At 38.4% G+C, this 12785-nt stretch overlaps 1 protein-coding gene across 3 annotated transcripts in view; it reads right to left on the bottom strand.

Moving 5' to 3' along the window:
• Positions 1-246: 246 nt before the first annotated feature.
• The window catches only part of LOC146480107 (cubilin-like), a 127341-nt gene continuing 114802 nt past the window's right edge, over positions 247-12785 (bottom strand). For 2 of the 3 annotated variants that reach the window (XM_085109981.1, XM_085109979.1), the window contains 3 exons: positions 4111-4170; positions 1680-2036; positions 247-1070 (listed from right to left, as the gene is read on the bottom strand). In XM_085109981.1, the coding sequence (XP_084966107.1) occupies positions 964-1070; positions 1680-2036; positions 4111-4170 (524 nt within the window). In that variant the 3' untranslated portion in view covers positions 247-963. The remainder of the gene's footprint in view (positions 1071-1679; positions 2037-4110; positions 4171-12785) is intronic. The other variant, XM_085109980.1, reaches the window with a different exon arrangement.

Consider the following 12785-nt stretch of genomic DNA (forward strand, 5'->3'; position numbering starts at 1 on the left):
TTGTAGCTTTTTTATTAAATTGTTTATGCCTGATGTATTTAGCGTGTTTTTAAATAAAGATGATGATGTTCGAGAACACAATACGTTGCATTTGAGTCATTTACAGTTTGTAAATAACCTAAATGAAGAGAGATTAAAAGCTTACATTAACAAGTCTCAAACTGTATATTGTAAACTTTTGAAGACGTGTTTAATAAACGGACCGAACTGCTAACATATTCGATTCCGAACAATATGCTTGGCAAAACTCAAAATGCATTGTCGGATTTTTGGACTTGAGCCTTTGATTCCATACTTTTTAAAAAAGCCTGAATCACAAAAGGCCTTGCGTCCAGAACACTGCACTTGAATTGAAGCCTTTAAAGCTTAAATTCAACGCTAAAAAATCTCTACAGTTGAATACAGTGCTTTTGCGTTACTATAAAAGCTTGCATTCAAACTGAGATCTTGAAATATCACTCGAACATAAGTTTTCTGAAAACTTAAATTCGAGGCTTAATAAAGAGAGGAGTTCAAGACTTTCCTCATCAGGGAGAAATCTTGAATTCCTGATTCATGATCAGATTGTATTACATTAAACTTGCGGTTTGGTTTAGCAAGTGTAATACATAAAAAAGCCGTAAACAAGTTCCCATGAAGCTGAATTAAGTGCGAAAATATTAAACAAGCGTGCACCTTGTTCGAACACTGAATATAGTCATGCAAGCCGTGCAACTCGGTTAAACCAGTTAAGCGTCCCTTAGCCATATGGTTTTTCTATACGCGCAAACAAACATTAAACAAAGGCCCTTATAAAGGCATCAAAAGTTCAGTAACACTAAACGACTTTAGAGAAAACAAATGAAATTTTGATAAAGTCAAAACAGCTATAACATTAATAACGTTTGTTTGACCAGCGAGTACTGTCTTGTGATACACAGCCATTCGTACGTCTTATGCGCATGCGGGATTTACTCTAGTTAGTCATGCAGAAAACAAGGAATATCTAGTTGAGAAGAAAACAAACAAATTGACGGATATAAAACACTTACTTGTTGTCGGTGTTGATGCAGTTGAGTGTGATGATGGCTCTGTTGTGAAAAAAGTAATGAAGAAAGGTAAAGTAAGGTAAGTGTCCCATACGGCTGGAACATAACCGACCACCCAAAGTTGCTAGACATTATTCGCGAGTGATAATTCACCCTCTATCCTCTTTAGCGCAGTTCATACTAGTTCCACAAAAAACATTGATATTGAAAATGAAAAGGTTTGAATGGTTTCCTCTACTCATAGCTGTATCATGACATCGTAACCAGTGAATCACGTCTAAAAAACCCAGATGCAGCGACACTTTTTCCGTGAGAAAATGTTCTATTAACCGAAGAAGTGATTGCACTATGAGACGTTTTCAATGCATGACAAGACATGAAAGCGGCTGGGACGGAAAGCAAGCCTGCGAAATCAACAACAACGCACGCTTCTTTTCATGGTAAAACGGAACCAGATACAGAAAAGGCATAAAGCATGTACATCATCATGATGCAAAATAGTATAGACATACGCAGTATTCTATTCTGTACGGCACATTTACCGCTCAAGGAAAGCAGAACTGGAAACATTTAGTACCCCTAATAATTGTATGCTAAGTTTGCAAAAGACCTGGGGAGGCGCTAGGCTTGTCAGTAACACTCCATATTTACCTGAAGTATTTGCACTGGTTAAGTTTCGCAGTTCCTCCACAGTTATCTCCCCTGTCAGCCTGTATCCCAGACTTCCAGTGCTGTTAGCTTCTGTTAAGACGCCAACAACGTTATCTTCAGTAGCATTTGAAGATTTCTGCACCACAATGTCAAAATCTACCACCACGCTTCCACTTGAAAGCCTTTTGACGTCAACGCGCTCAAAATTTGACAGTTGTGCACGGAAGATAGGTTCTACGTTTCTCTTAAATTTTGAAATAAAGGCACGAGATTCTTCCGAGTTGAGGTTGACATAAGCAGACTTGTAAATTTCATCCACCCTAATTGTTGCTCTAAACTTCTTCTCGGGAGGCGTTTCTACAAAGGAGACAACAGAATCTGATTGTTAGTAAGGTCGTTGCCTCCTTGTATTACTGCTGCTCATATACTTTCTGCTCATTTACTGGTTTCCATGCGAGTTCAATTACAAAAGCTAAACACGTGTTATGCCGTTGTCTAACTGCCATAAATCATTTTCTGGAACTAAATCTCAACAATGGAAAACTGTGGTCTCTTCCTTTATCAGTATGCAACAGAGTTGCAAAGAATATCGTTTGCTATCTACTATGAGGACGTTCCGGAGCTTGCTCGATTCAAGAGTTTGGAAAGGAATAAATTGTCAATTGGCTAGATGAGTCAGGACCTTTGTGAATATCACTGCGTTCTAGCCTGTCAGAAATTATCTTTGTTATGTATCAAAAGTTTCGCCACAGAAATGGTTTCCGTGCATGAGTGATTACACGAGGTGGATACGTTTTTCTATCTTTATGTTACTGCCAAACTCACGTGAAGAACGTATAGTAAAAATGGAAAACTCTGAAAAACTCGTAAAATGAAAACTTAATTTGCTCTTAGCTCTGATGAGCAATATGCGACAAGGATTGCGTAACGCAACTAATGTTGAACGTGTGTTAAAATCGATGAAATTGTTTTTCCTCCCTCCTTTTTTCAGTTTAAAGTGTATTAACAAGTGCCGCCTTGCCCGGGTTCTGTGTTTAAAGAGGTGATCACACAAAATTTTAGCCCTCTTTTATATTTCCGCCCCGTTGTTCCAGCATATCAGAAATTGTCAGTGTCACTATGAAAATCTTTTGATTGAGATTAAATCAGAACACTGCGTTTGGATCCTCATGCATTAAGTCATATACCTCGTGGAAGGTAGATGTGTCGTTATACAGGAGAATCTTAACTGAATAGTACACCATTCTCATTTATTCACCAGGCCTAAAATATTCCATCATATTTATTCCATCGCGCATTTGCCACACATGACATTTCAATTCTAGCAGTATGCAGGATGTTTGTTCCATGAACCTAGTTTAATAGCCTTAGCTCCCACGAGTCTCCTGTAGCTCAGTGGTAGAGCCGGGATTCGAACTAGTAATCGGAAGTTCTTAGGTTCGACTCCTGATAGAAGCACTCGGATTTTTTTCCGAGTATGCCTGTGTCACTTACTGAATAATACATCATTCTCAGGAGAATCTTTGTTTCCTTGATTGCTTAATTAGCAACATTAGCATAAAAGACAAAGTTAGATATAAATGCACTTTGATAATTAAAACAGCTTGGTAAATTTATAGAACTCTCTGAACACTTGAGCAAGATATGTTAACTAATTTTTGATAGGATAATAGGTTAAATTTAGCTTTCGAAGTATCGATCATGATTGCACAAAGAATCTATGGCTGGGTGGCAAGACAAAGATACATTCTTTGTTAATTTTTACAGTCTTTGATAGCTGACTTCTCCGAGATTTAACAAATGACACTGACATTAACCCTGCGGGTTACCAAGTTTGACATGCTCTTTTGAATTTATGGTCTCCATTTGCCCGTAGCCTGTTGTATTAAAATATGCTGTGAGTAAGGCAGAGTGTTAACAGCCGTCAGCAAGCATTCTCCTTTTTATGACATCTAAGTTTGCAGAGGAAGTCAAACGGGTCTCTATTTTTAAATGTAATTTACTTCTTTACAATTCCTTAATGTCCAACTCATAAGCTTTTGAATCGAAAGAAAAACGAATCACTACACGAGGAAACCCTCCACGTTCTCATCCTGTTTAACTTGTTTCATCAAACAATTACTTACTTACAATTGTTATTTTGGGAGGTGGCGTGGCTTAATGGTTAGGGCGACGGACTTGTAACCTGGAGGTCCCGGGTTCAAGTCCCGCGCTGACCACTTGGATTTGTTTCACGGTAGCCCAGTTTTCAAATCCAAGGCCACGCTCTGTAAATAGACAACTGGTTTGCCTCCCACCAGATGGGAATTCGAACAAATGTTATGTTCAGTTTGTATATTTATTTCGCTGATTTAAAGTGTCCCCAATAAGCGCTGCAGTGCTAAATACTAAGACACTTAAATAAAGTCATTTTTTTTAAATTTTTTATTACCTGAAGGCGAACTCATGGATGGAGGTGCTGGCATCGTAGTCGGTGCTTGACTTGTTGCCACTGTTAAGGATTCAAAGAATCGTTCAAGATTTTACAAAGAATGTATGGCTGGGTGGCAAGTATTGCCACCAAACAAAGTGTAATATGCTCTCTTGGTTTATGGTGTTCATTTGTTCGTCGCATGTTGATTGAATAAGCGACCATGGAAAATGCCAAGATTAAGAGGTCGCTTACGAGAGTCGAACCAGAGGGGGGCTCTTCCGGGAACAGGTCTGACACATCTACTCATTCGAAGAGAATTTATTGTATACATTATCCTGGTTACAATACGGGTAGTGCTAGGTTGTCACTAAAAGCTCCTCGTAAACTTTGAGTGGTGTATTACATACAGCGAACATAGAGATCAGACCATGTGTCAAGTGGTGGCTTACAACAGGTTAAGAACAATGGCAAATTATAATGCCGTCACCTCAAAAAGTGGTCGTGGTTGCGGTCGCTTAAGAGAAGTTCCAACTATAGGCTTTGACTGAGAAAAATTTGGTGTTTTGGATAGGTGGTCGCTTATGGGAGGTGGTCGCTTACGAGAGGTGGTCGCATATGGAGGTTCGACTGTATGCTAATGAGGCAAAATGTTTAACAGTGACGTCAGCAAAGATTCAGAGTAAAAATCTCTTTTTTATGACAACGATGTTTACAGAGGAAGTCAAACGTGGCTCCACTTTTTAACAAATTGACTTCTCTACAAGGCCTTAATGCGCAAGTCTTGGTATGAAAACTTAATGACCACTCGAATAAATCCTCCCCGTTGTCAACCTGTATAATTTGTCTCATCAATTATTTTATTTACGTGAAGAAGAACTAGTTGATGGGCGTCCTAGCATCGTAGTCTGAGCTAATTGCTTGTTGCTGAAAAGGTTTAGACAATTCAACTGCTAGTAAACAAGGCTTATGGTTCAGAGAATTTTTGGAAATGAGTTCGATGTGTCTCTGAATAAATTGGCAAAATGAAAACTCCTGTGAAATTCAACTTCTCTCTGATCATGTTTGCTTAGCCTCAACCATGAAGAAAAAAAAGCATGCTGAATCAATGAATGCTTCCGTGTTGTCAGTTTTCGTAGTTGTTGCAGCTCTAGGTGACTTTTGATGGCTTCACTGCAACATGAGATGGACATTTGAGAAAGATGCCAGTTGTAGCAGGGGTTATAGGTGATTTATTAACCCAAATTGTAACCCATTAAAATAGTTTGTTGCAACCGCAACAAGCTAAGCAAGAGTGCAGCATGATAAACAAACAACGCTTTCAGCAGTTTTTGAACCAATGCAGATGCGCGTGCCCGTTAGCTGAAAGTTAAGTAGCAATTGATTTATCTTCATGTAGCTGAGGTTTCCAGTTGGTATGTTGAAACCGTGTTGAGTTTTCTGATATTATACCGCGTACAATTGTTGCGCATCGCACAGACACTATGATGAAAATGAGTTGACTCGAAGTAGGCAACTCCTGAAGCGTAAGCTTAAGACACTACTCAAGATAATAGGTTTCTGTAGCAAAACGTAAGCAACTTAGTTGAGGATGAAAGTACCCATTCAGTTTTCTACATTTCCGTACGTTTCTCTCAATTCGGGACAAGACCATGCACAAGGTCTTTTTCTTTGTCTCGCTTGAAACTCCTTCTTAGTGCAAACGCTCAGTTAGAAATTCATAAGTTCACCTCACCACTTAAACTTTCACTGTAAAGGTTAGTTTTTTGATTCAACACTTTTGTCATTAGTGCTGCACGTCGCAGCATTCACTGTACTGTGACTAATATATATATTTAGCCAAGCCTAAAAGCGGAGCTCCAATTTTTTTCATAGCATTTATAGAAATCTGCTTTTCGTATGAGCGTAGTAACCTTACCAGTTCCTCATTCTTTCTGCAGTTATATATATTTTTAGTGCATATGAAGCAAACTTCCCATCGACAATAACAATAATGTCATACAGAAGGCAAAATTATTTAATGCTGATTTGTTGTAACAGAAGGCATTTTTTTCCTAATTTTCCTTCACCGCGGTAAGGAGGAGGTGATCTTTGCGCTTGTGCCCCAATCTCGTCCCCAGAGCCCCAGCGCGTCAAACATGGCGGCGGAAGGGGCGAATTTAGTTGGCTTTGGCTCTTTGCTAAGTTGTTCTAGAGGTTTGGATAAAAATAGCAGTGTTTAGACGTCTTCTGCTACTAGGATGGTGGACAAAAATAGCAAGAATAATTTTTAAGCGCTAGGAAACTTTGCAGAAGTTTTCTAGTTTGGAAGCGATCGAAGTTTTCCTACGCCTCATGTTATTTTTCCTGCGTGACTGTGTGAAAAATGTTCCGTTCTACAGCAGATTTGTTGGCTTGAAGGAAAATTTTTAGTTTGATAACTGTCAAAGGTAGATGGGGTTTTGCTGTGTCGGTGGAAGGCGAAAGGTCCGACGGCTCTGTCAATCAAGGAGGTAAGATAACTTCAAATCTTTATGTATGGATGCACATCTTTGTATACTGTTTGAAGTGTTTTTTTTTCTGAAGAAAGAGCAATTTTCTAAAAAAATCTTTGATCTTTAATCAAGATAATGTTAAAATGGCAAGCTAATACGGACAATAGTAGGCCAGTGTTGTTATACGAATTGATGTGGTCGGTAACATAATATGCACTGAATACTAAGAGATCATTTCAAACTGCGGACCAATTGAAAATCGAGTCATTCATGTGGATTTACAAAATATTTTAGATTTCATCGTTTTCTACTCAAATTGAGTGATTTTTTTATGTTCAGGTTCTATTTGAGGGAGATGCACATTGGAGATGTTTGAATACAGGAGAAATATTTCAAGTCAAGTCAGCTTTGTGTCATTTTTCTATTTTCTAATACTGTACTTGTAGCTGATTAATTCAATAAATTAGATTAAGAAGCTCATTTTTTTTAAATTTGTTTTTCTCAGGTTGAAAGCTATTCTTGTACACATGAAGTTGTTTTTGTTTTTGTTTTTGTATAAACTCAAATTAGGTGCTCAGTTCCATGCCTTTGATATTGATTTGAGAGAGTCAAGATGTCTTTCTTGCTCTTAACTCTATCTAAGAATGCAGTATAATTTTCCCATTTGTTTTGGAAGGGATAGGAAAAACATGAACCTTTCATAACTTCCTGTCAATCACATTAATCCTTTTGTTTTGAGAGTGCAAAGTGATACTGTTTTGCAGGGTTGTCGCTAAGCGCCGGCTGCCGGCGAAATTCGCCGGCTGGGAAAGGGGTCATCGCCGGCTGAATTTTGGGTGGCGAACACTCGGTTAAAAGGGCAATGAACAGTTCTTTAGTTACCCACTAGCAATTCTTTGATTTAGAATAATATATTTTAAGTGAAAAGGTTGAATAAACTCCTGACTACCCTGAGTATCGATGCCATAAAGTAATTGAGATATAGTCTTGTTTTGAGAACTTGTTCATGAACAAGCAAGAAGAACTGGGCAAATGGAGAAACAACTGAACAAACCAGAAACGCCGGCGAAAACGAACGAACGAGAAACCGAGTGAACGAACCCGTGAAACTGGGTGAACAGCTGAACGACCGAGTGGACAGCTCTTTTGTTTGCAGTTCTAAGCATTTAAAAGAATCGATTTTCTGATAATCTAGTGCAAACTTAAAAGCACTTATCTTTTCGGAACGAATGGGAAGCGTTGTAGCTTTCGTTCTCATGGCTTTAATGTTTGTTAGAGTATACACAGCATTCATGAAAAACGGGTTTTAGTTAGATTAGATTAGCTGTAGTTAGGTTCTGAATTTTGTTTAGGAGAGTTAGATTATTTCTAGTTTTTATACTCCTGATGGATTTTACCGTGTTTAAATATAGAACTATTCTTCTAGTGAGCTCACCAAAAAGAGAATTAAGAAAACAGCATAGATTGACGAAAGTAAAACAAAGCACGGTCTGCTCAGAAGGTCTGTCATTCTCCTTAGGGGCACAGTGAACAGACCTGGTAGAGAGTTCAAGGAACGCAAACAACGAAAACCACACGAAGGAAATATGGAAACGTCAAAGCGAGGGAGAAAATGTTGAATAAATTCAGGGTGAATCTCTGTACCACACGTTTCAAACTGCGGCACCACATTTGACCTTCTCTTTAATGGTTGTTTCTTTTGGCATAAAAGAGCCCCTAGATTTCACCAGAGTGCACCAAATTGAATTAAAATTTTCAAAATTTCCTGGGGAAGGCCCCCATACCCCCCTAATGGGAGGGGGCGACCCCCTCCCATAACTACGCCTCCATCGGCTCTGCTGACGGCAGAAGGCACTTCGCGCCTTCTTTAGCCGGCTCAATTTCTCAGCTAACCGCCAGACAAATTTCTTAGCTACAACCCTGGTTTTGTTCAGGGAAACCACAGCAGTAATGCATGAGTCAACAACCCCCCCCCCCTCCCCCCCCACCCACACCCCGGGACAAGGTGGGGATCTGGAAAAAACCTTGCTCAAATCTTGAATAATATCCCCACCCCTCGGGATCCTTCATAAACTCAAAACATTACCTAATACCCCACCCCTGGGGTTTTAGCTAAAACTGTGGGCCCCAAAATTATGTCAAGCACAAAATATGTAACACCTTGCACACCTTTTCACCTGTTTCCTACATGTAAATCCGCTAGCGTAGGTGCGGTTTTACGTGATGTAAAATTTATTTTAATCTTTTATGTAGGTATATATACAGGTCACTTATGTTGTATATTTGTAACACTCCCTGACGAAGTGTGTGTTTGTCACACGAAACGTGTAGGACAAAATAACTTGTTTTACAACTGTAAGAGTTCGCAGACGTGCTGCTCACTAGTGTTATCTAAAAAATTCTTTGACATTGCAGTCTGTTCACAAATCCCCACCCCCTCGGGGCAGCTAAATCTACTAAACGCTTCCAATGCCCTACCATCTCGGGCATGATTTTGTATCAAATCCCCTACTATTCCCTTGTAATCCCCACCTTGTTCCGGGGGGGGGGGGGGTCAGGGTTTTCGTTGACTCGTGCATAATTGTCTGGCTCTTATTCTGGATATTGCAAAGTCAACATGACAATCACTTGGGCCTTTTGCTACTTTATATATATGAAAACTAGTAATAATCAAAACTGGATTAGAGTTAACGTTAGGTTCTCTCTCCTTTGCCAAGTTGGTGATATCATTTGCCCCTGCAAAATCTGCAGGGGGTGCCATATACATGTCCCAAGATCCTTTCATTCATGGCAATCAAGGTTGACTCCAATCTGTGTAAGGAGTGCGTTCTTTTGATGTAATTGTTGAATGCAATAAATGTCGTAAGTCTTATAATTTATTCAGCAGAAAAATTTTTTTTTTGCAGTCCCTAGCCATTTGTAGCTGGTTTTTAAAGTTAGTAAATTGTTTGACATAAAATCAAATAACACTTGGGTAATTAAATCCTCAACTCAGTGTCCCTGTCAAAATCTTTACCAAAAAAATCCATCATGCAGTTAAGGGGTCAGTTATCCCCAGCAGTTTTTTTACACGTTGCTACATGAGAATACACTTGGAGTAAAGTAAAAAAAAAAACACAACAATTAAGGGATAATGAAATTTTGTGCTGTGCAGTGCTGATGCAACTGGGGAATCAGAGAATTATATCTGGAGTGTAAATTTCTGTGTGTGAAGGAAACCACTTAAATTTCGCATTGCCCTAGTGAGTACATTTGGTCCATCAGTAATTAAACATTCTGGGGTAGTGGGTTTGAATCCTGCTAAGGTCAAAGAGTTTTTCTTTAACTTGCATGGACCACATTTCCTTACTGAGGTAATACTGAGAAGAAATTTTACACTGCAGATTTTATTCTCTGGTTTCTCAATTTAGGTACAGACCTTGCTGTCCTTAAAAGCAAAATCCCAATTGAAGAAGTCATTAAACACTACACTGCTGCAGCCTCATCACTCAATCCAGCTTATGGATAGCACCTAATCTGAGAAGTCCCATTCATTTTTACACAGCAAGATACCTACCATGTATCATTTAATAAGCATTCTGTAGAAATATTCCTTACTTTACTTTTCATCCTCTGGTTTTTCCGAGAGAAAAAAAAGGGTAGGTACAAGAGTGCTTTTAAGAGAGTTGAGTGTGCATATAATAGTCGTCTTCTGAATTCACAAAATGATGAACAACTAATACTTTGCTTGAAATATTGCAAATTAAAAGCATTTTATTACTTCATTCTTCAAAACAATCAGTGGTTTAAACTGTTCTTACATAAATAAAGAAGAGTTTGCATAAGCCCAGTGGACAGAATGGAAAAGGAAAATAATATTAGTGTTTTTCCTTAATTGTTTCTGAAAAAGGTAAACCAGACTATGTGATAAGGTGTAGAAAACTGTAGCACTGGTCACTGACGTCACAAAACCTATGAAAAATAAACAGTTATTATAGGGTGATCAAAAGTAAGTAAAAGAAAACAATTGACTTGGGGTATAACATTTGTTATAATGATATGTAAATCACTACAGTGGAATACCAATAATTGTTTTTAACCTCAAAGGGAAACATAATTTTGTTCCAAAAAAAGGTAAGAAATTTAATATACGACTGGATCTATCCCTTGATGGGGAAAGTGCACAAAAACGTTCACACAAGAATGCATAATTTACAAGTTTATGAACTGCTTCAACAAGAACGTCCATTAACAAAGTGATTCTTGAGGCATACAGTGTTTTCATCACATCTACAGGTATGGATCTGTGATGGTAAATAAACAGCTTACATCAATTTATTTTTTGTTACAATTTAAACAACAGGTCTTAAACTCTACCAGAAAAGGTTACACCCGCTGTGTGTGGCTTTTGTGCCCAGGCAGTGGCAGATTCTTAAACAATCCAGAGGGAGGGTACATAATTTATGCAGATGAGGGCCTATGATGATTTGGGAGCAGGGATGGCGCAGTGGTGAGAGCACTCGCCTCCCACCAATGTGGCCCGGGTTCGATTCCCGGTCTCGGTGTCATATGTGGGTTGAGTTTGTTGTTGGTTCTCATCCCTGCTCCGAGGGTTTTTCTCCGGGTACTCCGGTTTTCCTCCCTCCACAAAAACCAACATTTCCAAATTCCAATTTGACCTGGAAACAGTGGAGAGAAGAGCCACACCGTGGATTCCACTGAAATTCCTATTTATTTTATTTTATTTATTATTATTTTTTCCCTTTCATGTTTTGAAAGGCCCCTCTCCCCCTCCCCCACCCGATGATGTTCTAAATATATTTTTTTCTGGCACCCCCTTATGAGATAGTCTGTAAGCCATTGTAAAATACCTTGCCCACTCCCTCTATCACCCTTTTTAACTTTAAAACCTCCTCTAAAATGGCTGATACAAGCATTTCTGGAGTATTAAAATTTTATTACATTTGCGAACTTATAATTAACTAATAAATTTCACTTTCAAAAATCGTTTACTAAAAATTAGAAGGATGAGGCTGATATTTACTGCATGACTCTAGAGAATGCAGTGGTGTTATGTTGTAAACCACATAATATAAAGAGCTGTTTGCTTTGCCAAGGAATCATTCTAATATTCCTTCATGCAAATACTTACATCGATCTAGCCCCATATAACCTGCTTTTTTGAAAAAAAATTTTCACATCATACAAATTGATTGTAACAAGATATCAATAGATTCTTTTTAAAATTCAATTCTTTTGGAGATGAAATCCAATAACGGACATTTTTTAACAGTTGGAGATGCCATTATCTATGGCAATTCTATAAAATGGGAATTTTTGTATGTTCTAAGATTCCATGAAAATATGCTCATGACATAGCGTTGCGCACTGACGATGCACCTGTTCTGTCAGATGACATTTTAAAGGGAATTTGTAACAGAGGGGGAGGAGCAGCCATTAGTTTTTTCTTCTTTTGTTAACAGGACCCGGCTAATCATGATTACATGAAAGCATCCAAAAGTTTAGAAAAACATGTCCCCGGCTATAATTATTTTGCTAAAATTTGTGACTATCACTATGATGTCGGAGAGTTATAACTGGAATTTGACAAAGACACCTGCAAGGTTAAGAAAGAGCAGCAATGCGCTTCATGTAAAAATGGTTGGCTGGCTCCACAATGGGCAGAATTCCATGCCCTTTCTTGGATAAAGAAAAATTAAGGTGTTTTTGAATCTCCGGCTACTTCTTTAGATGGAACAGCACAACCAGTTGATGACTTAATGCCTAAAGCGCAAAAAAAAAAAAAATTCCTTCAATGAAGGAAAGCTGAACACAGTGAAAAAAATTAAAAGAAAAATTACAGACTTTTCTTCAACAGTGTACCTTTGTGGTTTCTGAGGAGCTAGTTAAAATATACCTAGACAATTTAAAACATCTCCATTTCTCCAATTAGATTTGCGAGATCAAGCAACCGTCGAGAAGCGACGAAACCGAGACCCAATATATTATTGGCAAGAGTTACTAGACCTTACTACTATCTGGAGGGTTAAAATCTCTATGTGTTTGAACTTGACACAATTCAGTTGAGTTACTTGAAAAAACACTCCCTTCCACACACTGAGAAAAAGTTGAAAAATGAAAAGAATGGGCTAATTACCAGTCACCTACAAGAAGCAAGGGGACATGTTTTTGGTGAAAATGAAATCATGTTTTGATGAAAATGAAATCACACTAGTTTTACAC

The sequence above is a fragment of the Pavona decussata genome, unplaced genomic scaffold (assembly GCF_977016875.1).
Source record: "Pavona decussata unplaced genomic scaffold, jaPavDecu1.1 SCAFFOLD_55, whole genome shotgun sequence".
Classification (NCBI taxonomy): Eukaryota; Metazoa; Cnidaria; class Anthozoa; order Scleractinia; family Agariciidae; genus Pavona; species Pavona decussata.